Source organism: Macrobrachium nipponense, chromosome 6 (assembly GCF_015104395.2).
Source record: "Macrobrachium nipponense isolate FS-2020 chromosome 6, ASM1510439v2, whole genome shotgun sequence".
Classification (NCBI taxonomy): Eukaryota; Metazoa; Arthropoda; class Malacostraca; order Decapoda; family Palaemonidae; genus Macrobrachium; species Macrobrachium nipponense.
The window spans coordinates 82,941,872-82,960,486 of NC_061108.1; the positions used below are offsets into that span (position 1 = coordinate 82,941,872).

The 18,615-nt window shown below is 36.2% G+C and overlaps 1 protein-coding gene across 7 annotated transcripts in view; it reads left to right on the top strand.

Moving 5' to 3' along the window:
• The window catches only part of LOC135216681 (papilin-like), a 382,576-nt gene that overhangs the window by 275,760 nt on the left and 88,201 nt on the right, over positions 1 to 18,615 (top strand). For all 7 annotated transcript variants that reach the window (XM_064252077.1, XM_064252084.1, XM_064252080.1 and 4 more), the window contains exon 2: positions 16,308 to 16,359. In XM_064252077.1, coding sequence (XP_064108147.1) covers positions 16,308 to 16,359 — 52 coding nt within the window. The remainder of the gene's footprint in view (positions 1 to 16,307; positions 16,360 to 18,615) is intronic.

Consider the following 18,615-nt stretch of genomic DNA (forward strand, 5'->3'; position numbering starts at 1 on the left):
TGGTACATGTTAGCTGGCCAGTCTTTATTTCCCTAAATGCTCTTTGATTGAATATGCATAACCCCAGTTATATCATTGAATGGCAACTTAGTCTTATTTGTATGCTTGCTCTTACACTATGAACTTGGATGATATTCATGAGAACAATATTCAGAAAATATCAGATGGGAAGAGGGTAAAAATGTCCATTGATTAGAGATGAGTCTCGTATCAATTTCCCTTCATAGTTTGAAGAATGTTCGTGGCATGTTCATGGTTTATTGTAAACGAAAGGCACAGGTAACCATCGTAGGTATTATCGATTGGCTGATTTTTACATATCTGGAGAGAAATTTATTCAAATGAAATTTTAAGTGCATACAGCAATCAAAGATCGGGATGTCTTTGAAGTCGCAAGCATGGCTTACGTCGAATTTTTTTTTTTTTTTTCATGTACCGATACAATTTTTTTCCGGTGGCATAATCCTTCCATCCCAAAACCAAGCACAGAATATGAGCATTCCCGCTGGCAAAAGAAAATTAAGCTTCTTTTTCAGAAGTTATTACAAGTCCATGACCATATTAAATTTTCGTGTATGTATTGTTTTTTGTCTGTTTATTTTTGTTTACACAATAGAGCCTTCGAAGCTTATTCCTTAATGATGCCAAACGAACCGCATTCTTTTAAATACGCTATATGTGTTGTATAATATGCTTTACCATTTCAATGCATTTCTAACGTAATTTACCACCAGGAACTAAAACGCAGACTACTTTTACAGATTTTGATACACTTCCAAAGTCTTGGGAATTCTCATCTTTGTAGAGTTTTTTTTTTTATGGTAGTGGGGAGTTGGATCAACGAATAAGGATAAAGAAAAGTCTAAATGGTTTTCTAAATGAAATTCATGATTTGATGGCAATGCCTTTTAACATTTTTTCAGAGTCAAAGTAACCCGACTTTTTACATTTTAGAAGGCTAAGGTTTTCCTTTTATAAGGAGCTGTATGTTTCAAACCATTGTTAAACGTATCAAAGTACCCATTATTGCAATAAATACGTTTAAAGGTGTATAAAAAAGGGGAAGCTGTTATATAAAAATCGAACACACAATACTAAAAGACCTCTGGTAAAACCAATAAAAGGCGGATATGTAGCTTTAACAAGCATATATGCATGAGAGAGTAACTGCGATGTAGGACGGTAGTAAGGTTTGTCATTATCTGTAATTAGACAAAATTGAATAAATGCTTTTGATTCTAAAGAGTACATTGGAGAAGAAAGAGAGAGAGAGAGAGAGAGAGAGAGAGAGAGAGCAGTGCATGGAATTTAAAGCAGTTTTTGTCAGATATATATTTATGGATGAGTTAAAGGGACTGCCTTGACTTCTTGATCGCCAGAAGTATTTATTTAAGGTCTTAACTTATTTTTTAGATGTTCTGGTATTATGATCAAATGCAAATAGGAAATTATGCCTGTTTTTCATCCTGATTGAAGATAATGATCTAGAATCCAAATTTCTTAGTTTTAACCGATCTTTAAATGCCGTAATTATGTTTCTTCCATTCCCAAATACTTCAGCACTTTATTGAATACTTGCTTCTTACTCATTGGTAAAGATTAAATTCATCGCTGGACGAATGCACATAAAAAATTGATTTCTGGTTTTATCATTATCTTTTCTAATAGTTCTCATAAAGGTATTTGAAACTGCTTATATCCTTAGGGGTCTATAGTCCATCCACGCACTTACTTCCAGTTTGCATTGTCATGAATAATAGTTTGTTGGTACGGGAAGTAGTTTGTATTGGGTGGTTGTCGCTTGGCGTGTAAAGATGGACTAACGAGATAACCTACAAGACTACCATCCTTTCGTGGGGATATAATGTTTGTTGTGAGGAACAAATAAGATATCAGCCATACTGGGAATCAGGACCTTTCGATCGGAATTCATTGTACTAAACGAAAGTAATGAATAATCTGAAACAAATAAACCTACTATTGTAGTCAGTCGTTTGTGCGTCAAACTGAAAGCATAAATTGTTTCAGGACGAAAATATCAGAGCTATAACATTAGCTGCGTGCTTTCAGCCACCGCCATTTGAATTCAAGATGGCGGTGTTTCAGCATTCCGGAAGGTCTTTAAACAATATATACTCAGCAGAGATCAGGCATAATTGCCGTAGGTATAAATAATTCATCCGGAAGATATTTTGATGCACTTAAAATGTTCTTTGAAATTGGCAATGGTTGTACTTTATTCACACAGGCACTTAAAAATGCTCTTTGAAGTTGACGATGGCTGTGGTTTTTCAAACGGAGGCACAAAGGAATATCCCTTGGAATGTCGTATGGTCAGTAAGTTGCAGAGACGGTTCAGCCACTTCCTTCTGGGTTAGCGTCATTCCATGTCATATTCCGATCCCCCTCATTAACTCTGGCCTGCTTTGGATAACGACACTATTTGCTGCTTCATTGATTTTTGTATTAAAACAGAAATTCAGACCGCTCATATTGACGAAGTGACGTGCATAGTCACCCTACAGGCTTAAAAGGCTGTATTGATATAGGCAGATTAGACATTGAGGGTTCGTGTATTTTCAAGTGTTGGGAAGCAGCTTTTTCTTATTTTTATTTTTACGGACCAGTATATGAAATTAGTTTAGATCCTTTCTCGCCTTCACATATGTCAGCGATTCTTCATAAAAGAAAAAGATTAATTTATCGACAGCTATCTACCATGCATAACTTAAGACGACCATTACGTAAATATCCCATCACCCTTCTCACAACTGGACACTTAGGTCATACCAGACAACAACAACAAAAAAATGCAGTTCTTTATGTAGCATGCGTGCAGCGTTGACCCATCCGTAATCCTTAGAGTCAACACATGATCAACTAGAGAAGGAAGAGCTGAAAAATGGCGGTGACGCGCTCCTGAAATCATCTTGGCCAGTTGTGTCCCATGTAGCGCCATATTTCAGCCTTAGATCGACTTGCGTAAGGGCATGCCGGTCGAAAGAATGACGTCTTCCCCTTTTTATTATGATACTTATGGCTCTCTCTCTCTCTCTCTCTCTCTCTCTCTCTCTCTCTCTCTCTGTTCGTGATGATTAATACCCCCTCGCGTTCTGGACATTAAAGATGAAGGACGTCAGCCTGATTAGATCTGTTCCAGAATGACGTCATTCTCGGGTTCAATTTCAAGTCGACTGGGTACTGTCTGGTTGATCATTTTTATGCCCCTGCTTTGCTCACTTATTTAAATGTAATGTTGTTTTTTAAGATTAAGCTGGCCTTATGCCAGCACGGGCTCTTGCTCATAGAGCAGCCCGTAGTTAAATTGAAGGGCGAGCTCTAGCTTAAGTACTTTTCCGTTCCCACGATGCCATTCGATCAAACATTACCCCAAAACTATATGCATCATGGCTTAGTATTTCTGTCTTGCATTACTGGTAATGTATATACATCATCATATTTTGCTGGTTGAGTTACCTCAGTTGGTATTTAGTGGTTCCTTTTTCTTCTCTCGCTTTTTAACTGAAGTACTTTATATTCTGAGCTTTGCTTTGACTACCTGTAAAGCTTGAACTCCAGAGAGTGCTCATTTAAATAATTACAGTGATACATTCGATTCCATTGCTGACATAACTGACACACAACTAATCTCACTTCAAGTGAATGAAGAGACTTAAAAATATATATATATATATATATATATATATATATATATATATATATATATATATATATAAGTATATATATATATATATATATAGAGAGAGAGAGAGAAAGAGAGAAAAAGAGAGAGAGAGAGAGAGAGAGAGAGAGAGAGAGAGAGAGAGAGAGAGAGAGATGCATGTTACATATACAATACGGAAGAAAAAATAACGATCATTGATAAATGAAAGATCAAGTGTTCCTTATTTTAAGATAGGTAATTGATGTACTATTGGAACACATGGTACTCCGGTTTAAAATCCTTCATCGTATTGTCCTCTAGTTTTTTCTCTCGTTTCTGAAGATTTCCTTTCAGACACAAAATTGTAGTGAGGGCGAAAAACTACCAGTGACGTAACTTGACGGAAAAAGAAACTATTTTTTTCATTTAAATGCCTGTGTGGGTATTCGAGTATTTTAACCATTACCATGAATAACTTTGTTACCAAACTACTCATCTGAGGGAAATAAAAAGAAGAGGTTATATTATTTAATAGTTAAACTGTTTTCCTCGTCTTTTTCTCCGCTAAATCGCAGTGTTCATTCATCTTAGGCAGGATTTAGTTTGGTATTTTCCAAGTAAGTAATTGCAGTCTGTGTGCGTGTGTGTGCGTGTGTGTGTGTGTGTGTGCGTTCCTGAGGACAGAAAAACACGTTTTCTCCATAATCGCAAGCTCCTCCTTTTCACTTCAATTTCTGAGAAGAAAGGGAGAGCTAATACCTTTCCTGCCTAATTGCATAGGAGAGGAGAAGAAGCGAATCTCGCCCGAGTCTTTCCTTTGTTGTGTGAGATTCCGACAGCAAGGTTTCTTTCAGGGCGCCTTTGTCAGTCCGACGAAGTAATAACGAACTCGAAAGATGAGGCTCTCACGTTCCGGTAACATTTAGCATCGTCATGAACGAGCCTCTTGATTTTTAGTCTAATTACCTTACAGGATAAGTAAGTTAGCTGACCAGAGGAAGGACCGTTTTAGTAATTTACGCGGTTACAGATGCTATTCTTATGGCGCTGTAGTGCGGCCTCCAACGCTTGGGATTGCAAGCGGTTGCGTGCATGAAAGTGACAGTACTGTAATTTAGTATAATCGAGCTTCCCTTTCATTTGCCTTCCTGGACGGTCAGCATCATCTTCATCATCGTTCTCGTCTCGAATGACCTTCCCAGCCTCCTCGACCCTCAAGCAGCCTCGGAAGAGTCTCTTGTTTGTAGGTCAGCAGATGTTAGAACCACAAGTGCCTTCGAGAAAACCATCAACGCCATCACTTGACGTGAAGAGACGTGTCTCCGTTACGTCGAGACCAGGTTTTTTAAAACGTCTTTGTCTGGCAAGAAATCCGAGGATTAAAAAGCTGGTCGGTTCAATCTTTTTGAAGCAAATTTCTTGTAGCGTTTCCCTCTTCGTCTCTCGGTTTTGTATTACCTCGTGGGAAATTGCAAAGTAAAGTATACATGACTTTCAATTTTTTTCTTATTAAGGTTCTTTGAAGCGAAAGTTTGCGTTTCACGCAGCCTTATTTCACATATCATGTTGCCAGTCATGTGTTATTTAGTAGTTTTTGTGTGGTGTTTATCTGTCGGTGTTGCTTACATTTTTGCAGTGGAATATCATCTCAAACTATATTTATTGTTTTATAAGTTACTCAGCATTTATAGTCATTCATTACTGAAAACCTTTTGATATTAGCAAGAATGGGAAACTAAGAAGGGCAAAAGCCGTCAAAGGTAAATTTTCGGCTTTTTTTTTTTTAGTTCTTTACAATTTTGACTCGTATGATGATTTAAGTACTATTAGCATCATTATTTATGATCCTATTATGTACCTTAGCACCAAATAATAACACGTGTCACGACCTACAGACTAACACGTAGCTATCCATTCATGAATTGCAGCAAGCATTCTTTCTCTAACTACCAATCCTTTCGTCCTGAAGTCCAAACCTACATCTTGAGGTCATTTGGAAGTGGAGAACACAGAAGTATGATCCTCTCGACGTAAAGCCGTTGGTCCCGTTGCTGAATAACCACTGGTTCCATGCAACGTAAAAACACCATACAAACAAACAAAACGAGCAACGCAGAAAACACACCGAAAGCTGACCCATCGTTTTTCAATTGTACTGTAATTCTAATAGTGGTGTAGTTGTCTTTGTTGATGACATGAGATGCCCTGGAAAAATAAGCTCATTGAAGAAAAATAATATATGAATAATTTATGATGTTCTTTGGTTACAGCATGAGTTTGAATTTGAGCTGCAATAAATTCTAATTGGTTGAGAGAATGGTGAGCACCTGTGTGTGTTTCAAAGCCTTCTGTTCATTCAGGCTTGAGTCATTCTTCGTCAGTAGATGGGGGTCGTTGTTCTTCCTTCAAGCAGCCTTTAATTAATTGCTTGGATGTTATTGCTCCGAATGGTATGGTCGTCTCTTGTTAGGCAAACCTATTTAAGGCGAAAGTCGGGTTTTCTTATGTAAGCCTTTAGGAGACGAGTAGAATTAGTAGACATTTCAAAAGACTTTCGTGAATGAGCCCCGACCTCATTTTATTTTTCGAGAGAGGGAAGGGGGGGATGAGAAGTAATCAGATGGTACTTTTGTCTGTCTAAGATTCACACTCGCTTGGAACCATTTTGCAAAATATGCTAGCTTTGTACATTTACAGGTGCATATGTGTATACACACACACACACACACACACACACACATATATATATAATATATATATATATATATATATATATATATATTGTGTGTGTGTGTGTGTGTGTGTATGCATGTATATATGTATTGTGAGTACGTATGCACAATGGGTAGTGATCTATTTCTCCTGTGTTCACTTATGCATTCATGCCTTTGGACCCCTCCCATACCTGTTGCAGGGAAGCCTGAAATGGTGTAAGAGGTAAAGCAAAGCAAAGCAAAGCAAAGCAAAGCAATGCAAAACGAATGAGGAAGGAGGAAAGGAATGGAGTAGGAGTAGTTGTGGTGTGAGCACCAAGCGGAACATGATATGGCTTTGAGAGTTTCTCCATGTAAAAGGTTTTTATACCAAGTCATGTTCTTCGTCCGTCACAGCTGTCCTGGACAGACTGATCCCTAGGCCTGGGCCTCACCCCGGCAACTCTCCTTTGCATTTGTTTCCTCGCTTTCTTGTTTTCAACTTTCTTTGATCTCTTACTTGATCATCTTCGCCTCATTGGTCGGTTTCTTTCGCTTTCCCACTTTCCTTGCCTTCATTCTTGTCCTTTCTTTACTGATGGATCCTCGTTTTGTGTGTCGCGTCACCTCTCGTTTTCGTTTGCTCAGAATTTGTAGCTTTTTAGAATTTATCCTTATCACGAAAACCCTAATTTGCATTTATTTTCTAAAGTCCAAATTCTCTTTCTTTTAGGCACCTGAGTGCTATTTCTGTTTCATTGACTTTTAGCCTGAGCATATTCAGCTTCAGACACCCTTTTTATTCAGGGGTCAATGACCATTGATGTTATATGTAGCGCCAGTGAAACAGAATCTCTCTCGCCCTCTCTCTCATGTTTTATGTATTCACAATTATATATATATATATATATATATATATATATATATATATATATATATATATATATATTATATATAATCATTAATCAGCAGTTTTGACTGCATTCCGGCCCGTTTTTATAAGAATTGGTGTATTGAATGCATAATGTGCTAAAGAATTCTGATTCGTTTAAACTATATTGTTACTTGGGAACATTGAATTTTAAATAGGGTCTAAGTTAATCGGCTAGTCAGTCACTTTTTATATTTAAGCATTATGCTTTCTTAAAGAGTCAATGGTTTGAGATTATAACATACAGGGTTATAAAGGCCTTTAAAAAATGAGCAAACTTTAGGGTACTTTTCTCAACTATCGCATAGTATTTATTTTATGTTGACCGCCTTTTCTTTCTAATGTTGTTTTATAAAGCACGCTTGTCTTTATTGCCTTTTATTTACTGCTCTATTTTGGTATTATTCTGAATAGGGAAAAAGATATAACTAGATATCTGTTGAAATGCGGCATTAAGTAGGCCTCACCATGCCGATTGAATCATAAAATCTGTCATTTGAAATCATCAGTGAAAATCCTGTAGAATAACAGCTTTGAAGTTCATGTTAGTTTTCACTATTCCCGGAATCCTTTTAGAAACTGCCTCAAATCAGCCACCGAAACTCTTTTTCAGCTCAGCCCTTGAGGTGACATGTCTAGAAACATATACTAATAGAGAGATGATAGTTGAAATTGTTTAAGGTTCTTTATGTTGTAACAGATTTGCGTTTTTTTTTTTTTTTTTTTTTTTTTGTGGGTGGAGGGGGCGGTTGTTGGGTGTTTGATGAGTTTAAACTTTTTTGACATGAATATTTCGGTTGCTTTTCCCCTCAGATTTTTTCAACATCTGCTAAGCAAGTTTCATAGAAAGTGAGAACGCACAATAATGAATTCTGACGAACATGATAAACTTAACCATAGTGATAGTGAAGATTGATAATAAATCTGAATTGTTTTCATATCGGGGCTGCTAGACTTTTTATGCTTTGGTAGCGGCGCCAAATTTTCTTGTCTTTTCATCCACGTGACGTATTACTGTAAGTAAGGACTATAAAACCATTAATTTGAGGATTTCTTTGTTCTTAAGGGTCGGCATTTCTTAGTCATACAATAGTTGATCTTCAGATGAGTTGTTGTGCATCTAGTGGTTTATAAATTAGATTTGAAGAGCGGTTCATTTTGCTGCACATTACATGCTTTTTCCTTTGTTGCGGCCAGTGATAGCACAGGCTTATCTCAATGAATGCAAATTTCACAGACTTCTCTCGTTCTAACTTATGAATGATACAAATGAATGCTAATGAAGAACGCCCCTTCTGAAGATATTCAGCCTTAGAAAAAACAACTCTTTATGAGACACATCGGTTTCATCAACAGTTTAGAGCGAAGACTTTGTGTTATTTTCGTCATTCAAAATTTCTTGCCTTGTCAATCTGCCATATTTGTTAATCGGTGCATTGAACAGTAGATGGTTTCTTACGACTAAAGAGCATAATTGTTAAGATAAAACATTCGAATCTTTACTGTCAGGATTTTGAAAAGGAAATTCAAGAGAGTCTGGTAAAATTTGTTATAGATTACCGGAAATTGTTAGCCTTAACAACAAAGTAGTTTATAGGCTTACTCCCCGAGTAACCGAAAAAGGTGTTTTGTCGTTTTGCGGGTCAGTAACCCGAAATAGCCCACGGGCATTTACCCTTTAACTTCAGCCGTCAGCGTCCGCGATGTGGTGTCCTCACTAACCCCTTGGATGTGATGGATATTTCAAGGAAGGCACCAATGCCTCGAGTTTATTATTTATGAGCCGTTAGTCGAAGTCAGGGAAAAAACGATTAGGGCAGTTGCGAGGTCCTTCAAGGATGATACCAGCTGTTAGTGTCAGTTGCAAAAGTAACCACATTTGGTCTTGAATTGTATAAATATATTTAAACAAACCAAATTCTGTTGTGTGACCTATGTAGGAGACAAGCATGCAGTTTTTTTAATTAAGTATTAGAAAAAATATTGCTAAATTTGGTAGTTTGTCAAGTAATTGCGAAAATGAAATAAGAATATCTACAATGGACAAAAAAATCCCAGCAAAAACATCTTGCAGATTGTGTCATAAAACAAAAAAGATTGCTTGACTTCTCGCCTTAATAGGAGCCCGTATTATGTCTAAATCATATATTGCATTGTAATCAGAATTTATCAAATCATTCTTGACGTGAGACATAGTAAATAAAGCTAATTGGAATTTTGTTGTAATCTTGGTTGTTCTTTGTAAGGGTTTAGGGAAAGTTTCATTTGTTTAATTATTGAAAGCTGAACTTACATGTAATTTGCTGCTAGAAATTCAACTGGTTACTGATCAGAGAAGTGTAAACCAGTTTCAAACATTGTATTACGGGATTGGGGGATTTAGAGATAGGACTTTTCATTTTCTCTCTCTCTCTCTCTCTCTCTCTCTCTCTCTCTCTCTCTCTCTCTCTCTCTAATCAATCATCCACCTAATAGCTTTACGAAATCGGAGTGACGATGCTACGACTGCAGAAGTCAGGTGGTAGAGCCAAGGACAGATGGTTGGTTTCAGTGTTCGATGTAGACCTCATCACAAGGGGTCAGTTTGAGGCGTGCAGCTGGTGCCCAAGATGGAAGCCGGTGTTATTTGCTGCCACACTTGACACCTGGTCCCGGATATATGTGCGTCCGAAACATGTGTTGATGGTTGGGTGGTGACAGCCCCATCATGTGATTAATCTCCAGACCCTTATTACATAAGGAGTAGACTCTCTAATGTTGAACAAGAGGTGCCGATGCAAGGGTCACATTCTGTTTCTCTGGATTGCTACTTCTTGCCCAGACCTTGTTCTTGAAATGCAAGATTTACTGAGGCAAGAAATACCCTGACCATTAAGTGTAAGGTTGTGCCTTCATCACCTCAGTTTGTTTGTTCAGCAACATATATAACACTTTTGCATCAGTGCCAACATATTCAAAGGTTTGTTGTCACTGATCTCTAAAGTAGAATTATCATGTAATAAATTATTTATTTCACAACTTATTTCTTAAGACTTTACATTGCTTTTGTCTGTTTTGACTGTTTATTTAAACTGGCGATAATGATCGTCCTACAGGCTCATGTAGCTAGGCTTAATTACCATCTCCCAAGCAGCGTTAATACCAGAATTACTCTGGAATGTCTCAATTACCAATGGGACGTAACTGATATGGCACATTTCATCGTTGGTAATCACATGCATATATATATATAATATATATATATATATATATATATATATATATATATATATATATATATATATATGTACACCACACATATATATATATATTATATATATATATATATCTATATATATATATATATATATATATATATATATATATATCTCTTATATATAAAGCTGATGGGCGGCCTATGTGTGTATATTCGCTGTAGACAGCGAAACTACTTGGCCGAATTGAACCAAAGTCGGACCATATGGTTTCATAAGGGATGGTTACCAGCCTGGCGTGTTTTAATCCGGGTATCAAGCCATGCTGACTTCTTTATTATAATTCGTAGAGAAAATAAAGAGAGCATTACTCTGTTAAAATTAATCACGAGGATTCCAAATATGCTCTTAATTTTCTTTTGCGATGAAAAATAACGATGATATTACGGTTCAAACAACGCCGGCCTACGGTTGCCAACCACCAGGCGCTATAGTAGATTCGCATCAACCGTGCATCTGATGTCTAGGCCATTCCCTTACGATGTTCCTGATTGGCTGTTGATAAGCCAATCACAGGGCTGGAAACTCTCAGTCTCTCGAGAGAGTTCACATAAGCAGGAGGCATGTTTTATCTCTCCTGAGGGATACTTTTGAAGCACGTATCCACTACAACGCTACCGAGGACGAGGAGGTTCGATGCAGTCTCCAAAACTATGAATACCTGAGTGCGACAGGTATTTGAGATGGGAGGCGGCATAAACTTATATCCTCTTGCGTTGGTGGAGTGGGTTAAGGCTTCACTGTCATCCTGGATTTGAAGGTGTAGATGGTTCGTGCATGTCAGCCGGCAAATCTATTATAGCCTAAAAAATTCCCCTTTGGTTAAACATATATGAAAATATATTAATTCCGAGGTAGAGCGCTGGACGGTGGTTCGATCCCACGAGAGCACAAAATTGTTATAAATGCATATATATATATATATATATATATATATATATATATATATATATATATATATATATATGAATAATTATCACATCACCATGATTCATATCTATTATTCGAGCTACAAATGTCCTTTAATATCTAATTCGCTCTACCTCGGAAGTGATATATTTTCATATATGTAAACCGAAAGGGAATTTTTTAGTTGGTTAACCGAATCGATAACGTCACTGTCTTCTTGATTTCGTCACTGTCTGCTGGACGGTGGTTCGATCCACGAGAGCACGAAATTGTTATCAACTAAAAAATTCCTCTTCGGTTTACATATATGAAAATATGTCAATTCCGAGGTAGAGCGAATTAGATATTAAAGGATTGTACTGGAAAATATATATATATATGTATATATATATATATATATATATAATATATATATATATGTGTGTGTGTGTGTGTGTGTGTGTGTGTGTGTGGGAATGATATTAAACTGTTTCGCCACCAGTGAACAATGCAGGAGACATGGCAGCATTTCAACTGCTGATTCGTGGATGAACCCCGTGAAGAAAACTTCCTCATCATTGGCTGTTTGACACAATTACATTGAACTCTCATCATCACCTGGCCGAAATCTGCTATACATAACACGCATAACATCCTTGTCTTTATGAATTCCCACTCCTGCCAGATATTAATGCCCTAAATTAATACGCATTTATTTCTGTCTATCCAATGATTTTTATACTATACATTTTTTTAACCAGTCTACATTCTCATTCTTTCCACACACACACGCACAAAATATATAATATAAATATATATATATATATATATATTTATTTCTTTATTTATATATGTATATATATGTATATATATATATATATATATATATATATATATATATATATATATATATAATATATATATATATATATATATAATATACATACTTATATGTATATATAATATACTTTTGTTATTAAATATTACTTGCTCAAGCAGATTTTCAGCTTACCATCAAAGAGACTTCAAAAATATTTTGTATATGGTTTTCGCGATAATGTAGTCTTTATTAAGAAAATTAGGTAGAAAGCGGAGAATTAAACAAAAGCATGAAATAATAAATGATCAGTATTTTTATAGCTACAACACAGTAAGTTAAAACTCAGCGCTCTGTTGACTGGTTCAGAGTATTTTTTTTTTTTTTACAAGGCACTGAGTTTTATTGTTGCCATCAAGATGCTTGTGGTGATACAGCGTTGTATTCCACGTGGGATTTCTTGAATTAGTCTCTCTCTCTCTCTCTCTCTCTCTCTCTCTCTCTCTCTCTCTCTCTCTCTCTCTCAAACACACGTGTACAACAATCTTCCTTAAATATGGAGCGATCAGTATTCTCTGCTATGCCCTTGGAGTTGTTTAAATAAACATATTGCATTCATATTGTTGATAAATAAAGTAGTTAGAATTTTATTTTATTTTTTAAAGAAGACACTATATCGGATGTTCTGTAGCAGAAGTATAAAGACATTTCTTTTGACATAGTTGTACATGGATTCCGCCTAGTCAATTCTGCCACGTATACGGGCATAGGGCCATGGGTCCCACTTAGTACCATCTTGGACCCATAGTCCATTACATTCCTCCCGTTCGCTTCCTTAACATAGTAATCTGGTGATTGATGTCTTCTCTTCCTGGGGCAATAAATGACTAAAATGGACTTGCTGAGTGTTCTGTCAGAAAAAGAGGGCCCATTTTGGAGGGGAAACATGAGTCTAGGTGTCCATCGCATGATGCCGTAATGCTTCAGTGGGCGCCTGGGGACGTCATCGAGCACGAACAACGGATCATTTGAGAGTTCTGCGCCAGTTTTTGGCGCCATATTAGGTAGCTGTTGCCCTTTATGGCGAAGCGATGGTAATGCTTTTTTTTTTTTTTAATCCCTACCCTCTTACCTGGGCCCTTTAAGTGAGTCATTTTAGTTTAGGATGCCCTAAGAGGGCTTAATGAGTAGGTTCAGTCTTATATGCCCGTGTTGGTTTTGGAAGAATTCTCTCCAAGTTTAACTCGAAAGAATAAAAAAAGGTTGGAATTTTATAAATTTTTCAGATTTTAAACGCCAGCTCTTGAAAAAAAATTAATTGCACGGAATGATTTACTATTCTTCCAGAATTTTATATAGAGTTGTGATAGTTTAGAAGTATTCTAAATTCATCATGCGTGAATGCTTGGCCAGGATTTTCGCCGTGGAATTCATTTAACGAAAAGTATATGAACCTATATATATATTATATATATATATATATATATATATATATATATATATATATATATATAAATATATTATATATATAAAACATATATATATATATATATATATAGTGTGTCTGTTTCTGTGTGCTTTTTGCTTCCATAGATTTACACCGTGAATAATAATGTTACCCTTATTCTTTGAACGATGCTATTTGTTGTTTGCCTTTATAAATCTAGTGAAAGATTTTTTGTAAATGACTTAAAATCATGACTGTTATCGCTGCTTTTGGTTAGTAATTATCATAGTCCTCAAGAACATTAATATTAGATCTCCCATATTTTTGTCTTTGAGCTTCTTGATAGAGCAATGAAGAGAGACTTTAAACACCTCTTTCTTCGTTGTTCCTTATTTCTGTTGTTCGAGGTTTGAGTCTGAAAGTAAAACGCCAAAAAACCATAATTTCCTGTATCAGTATATTGTTTACTGCATGCGTTGTAACAATGCCTTCTTGAACTGACAAGGCCTGTGCGATCAGTCAAAATAGAGCGATGAATCATCACTAGTCGTCCTATCCTGGCCATAAGTTACCATTCCCAGTTCTGTATTTTTGGTGTTATTTATTACTTTTTATCTATAGTATCTAATTGCTATGTTAGATAACTATATTTCACAGTCTTTAACAACATCATAATCCTCTAAACCTGGTTAATATGATTAAATATGCTGCATAATGGTGGAAAATCAGCGCAGAAGTTATGATGAGAAACAACAGTTTATTAACACAAATGATTATAAAATACATTATCAGTCATTGCTGATGACTTTTAAAGAAAACTCAGTACTTGCAACTTTCAGATTTTGTAAACTGTTCAACCATTTATTTTTAATTTGCATTGCTGTGGGTACTATTTCTGAGGCCATCTAATGAGACATTACTAGTTGGCAACCTCCGATCTCCAATGACCTTTCTAGTGTTATACTTAAATCGGGCGAAGAAGTTTCCAGAACACGCTGTAACTCCAGACAAAATGCCACAGATGTTCTGTTCCCCTTTGTAAAGGGAATTACAATAATGGGCCCAACTCCACTAACATATAATGTAAATGACGAGAAGTACATTTTCCTACAGAAATTCCATTCCTGGTTAGATCTCTAGAATAATATGACTAAAACTGGTGGAAAGTTGAGTAGGGAAACATTCACTGCCTTAAAACACACAACTAATGCAATGATAGAAATAAGAAAATACTGTGTAGAAAAATTAAAAATGAAATATGTCTTACCAGGAAAATTTCAAACCGATCAACTTGAAAATAGATTTGGTAAATATCGTCGACTTGCTGGCTGCAATTACAACATTTCCTTACGACAAGTGTTTGAGTGTGAAAAAAAAAACTGAGGTTAATGTCTGTTCTTAGAATAACTTTTAATAATAAAAACATCGAACTGAAAATTTTCGAAGAAACGAACTGGGAGGGCATGAATAATCAGGAGTCCGGAAATAACGATTTTTTTTATATTGATGTCAGTCAAGATGATATTGATAAATGTATGGATCTTTTCCCGGTTATAACATACCTTGCCGGCTATTGTGTGTATGCTGTTGTGAAAAAACTTAAGTGTAGCTCCTGTAAAGACTTACTTACTTGCCAAGAAACAAAAGATAGCTTACCAGACAATAACAGTTACATTCAGGGTATAAGCAGACAATAACAGTTACATTCAGGGTATAAACATGAATCTGTAGTAAACGTAATTCTGTTTAACTATATAACCATTGATAAACTGTCACAGTATCCTGATTTTATACAATCGATGTATCAAAGGAATTTGGCCACGGACATTTCACTCACTGTCCTTTCTGATTGTGATGCTGGGCATAGCATAGAAAAAATTCAAAAAGAGAGAGGCATCTTTTGTCACCATTTTTGTGCTCTTGTCCTCCTTTCTATGTAAAATAATGTATTATATACTCATTTCTGTGAATAAACTTTTTTGTTCTCATTACTGTTTCTGCACTGAATTCCCTTTATATTTAATCATAATAACCAGGTCCAGAGGATACTGATAATGCAAAAGACTGTAAAACATAATTAACTTACACAAAAATTATACATTCAGCAAATAACTGATAAATGCCACCAAAAATACAAAGTTGTGAATGGAAACGCACGGCGAGACTAGGACGACTGGTGATGACTCATGCTTGAATCTCTCAGGCCTTGTCAGTTCAAGAAGGCATTGGTTGTAAGCGCCTCAGTGGCGTGGTAGGTATGGTGCTGGCGTGCCACCTCGGTGCTGCGAGTTCGATTCTCGGGCATTCCGTTGTGGGGTGAGAGATGTGTATTTTTTGGTGATAGAAGTTGGTCCCGTTGTTGAATAACCACTGGTTCCATGCAACGTAAAAACTTCATACAAACAAACAAAACAAAACAAAACGGTATGCGTTTTGAATAATAACTGAAAAATCTTTTTTTCGTGACACTATGGTATGTACTTTAGTATTTAGCTTTTAAGAATATTAATTTCATGTAACGATATTACTCACGAATTTGGATAATTTGGTTGATATATATATAATGGTTGACATCATAATATCTTTGCTGATGAACGTTTTCTTCCATTCCAGGAGCACCTTCCGGGGTCTCTCCCTCGTCGTCTTCGTCTCTTTTCTAATAGCAGTAAGTAAACACTTATCAAACTTCTTTTTATTTGTCTTATTTATTCTTCTCACTTGAATCATAAAGGTTATGTGAAATGAAAATGGAAGCAGAGTGGGACTTTCAAGCATATTTACACAAATCTTTATCTTTTGTACTTGAATTTAGACTTCGACGCATAAAGACTTTGGAATTAGACACACAAAGACTTTGGAACTAGACACATAAAGATACTCTTAAATACTTTGGAATCAAACGCATAAAGGCTTTGGAATTAGACACATAAATACTTTGGAATTAGGCGCATAAAGTCTTTGGAGTTAGACGAATAAAGACTTTGGAATTTGACGAATAAAGACGTTGGAATTAGATGCATAAAGACTTTGGAATTAGACACACAAAGACTGGAATGAGACACATAAAGATACTCATAAAGACTTTGGAATTAGACACATAAAGATACTCATAAAGACTTCGGAATTAGACGCATAAAGACTTTAGAATTAGACACATAAAGATATTCATAAAGACTTTGGAATTAGACGCATAAAGACTTTGGAATTAGGCACATAAAGACTTTGGAAATAGGCGCATAAAGTCTTTGGAGTTAGACGAATAAAGACTTTGGAATTTGACGAATAAAGACGTTGGAATTAGACGCATAAAAACTTTGGAATTAAGCGCATAAAGACTTTGGAATTAGACGAATAAAGGCTTTGGAATTAGACGCATAAAGTCTTTGGAATTTGACGTATAAAGACGTTGGAATTAGACACATAAAGACTTTGGAATTAAGCTTATAAAGGCTTTGGAATTACAGGAATAACGACTTTGGAATTAGATGCATCAAGACTTCGGAATTAATTAGTGCTTGATACACTGGATGCACCTTAACTGATGTACTAAAATTATTTTCCATTTACTAATTTTTTTTAATCATGATACGTGCCTCTGGTGATTTAGGGGAAAGAATCATATCCCTAGATAACTGGGGTAGTATTTTGCCGGAAATTTACTTTGTTGACAAAGCTCTGACTTTAAACAGAGAGAGAGAGAGAGAGAGAGAGAGAGAGAGAGAGAGAGAGAGAGAGAGAGAGAGAGAGAGAGAGAGAATTATTTTGCCAGAGTTTCAACTTTCTCTTTGAAGGAAGCATAAGTATTTATAAAGCAATAGAACTTTTTTTTAAGTAAGATTCTCTCTCTCTCTCTCTCTCTCTCTCTCTCTCTCTCTCTCTCTCTCTCTCTGGGGAGGCCCCAGAGTCGAAGTGAGGGAAGGATGGAACCGATGTACAGATACCCGCTCTCTCTCTCTCTCTCTCTCTCTCTCTCTCTCTCTTCTAAGTTACTGCCTTGTCGACAAATAGGAATCCCTTTGTTAACCTGCACGGTGAAGACAAGGAACACCTCTTTGTCCTTTCGTCCTTCGAAAAGTAACATGGATTCATTGCTCCGTATACGTACTTAAGATCCCACTAAACTCGTCGGACGAAAGGAGTTCTTTCCAGCTGCTGCCTTTGTGCAGATTAATGGCCGTTCCATGAGACTCGGTAATGTTTCGTACGCGACGTAAACTGATTCGTCTATCAGGGAATTAATTTCGTTCATTGAGTAGCCAGGTAATTAAAGAAAAGGGATTAAAGTTTTTTTTTTAGGTGTGTGGTACTAAAACAGAGAAAATATGTTTGCAGCAGTATGGTTACATTCTCTATGTCTAAAATATGTATGTGTATATATATACATATATATATATATATATATATATATATGTGTGTGTGTGTGTGTGTGTGTGTGTGTGTGTGTGTGTGTGTGTGTGTGTGTGTGTAATAGCAAATAATTGATTTGCTATACCTCTGTACTCTTTTTCTCATAAATGTGAAGATGCATTCAATATTCTTTGTGGATAGTTTGGCATTAGTCAGTGAGGCCAGGCTTTCAGATTTTGCTGTCCTTTTCTTCGTCTTAGAGTCTTATCTACTTTTAGAAATGAGGTTTTCGTGTTAACGAGGTGGCGCACTGTCTGGGCGTCGGTGAAAAGAAATAGATTTAGGTCCATAGCAAATATGGTCTTCCGAGGGTCACTTTGTTATCGGTTATGCAGCTCTAGAAACAATTATTTACGTTAAACCACTTCAGGCGTTACAGTTTCTGAATATCTGATAAGCGTCTGAATTATCTAGAAAATGAAAAGGAACTCTCCAACTACAAAAGTGGCATACTTAGGTTTATTTTTCTCTGACAGTCTCTAGAAGGGGACATTAATTGAATTCATTATAATTC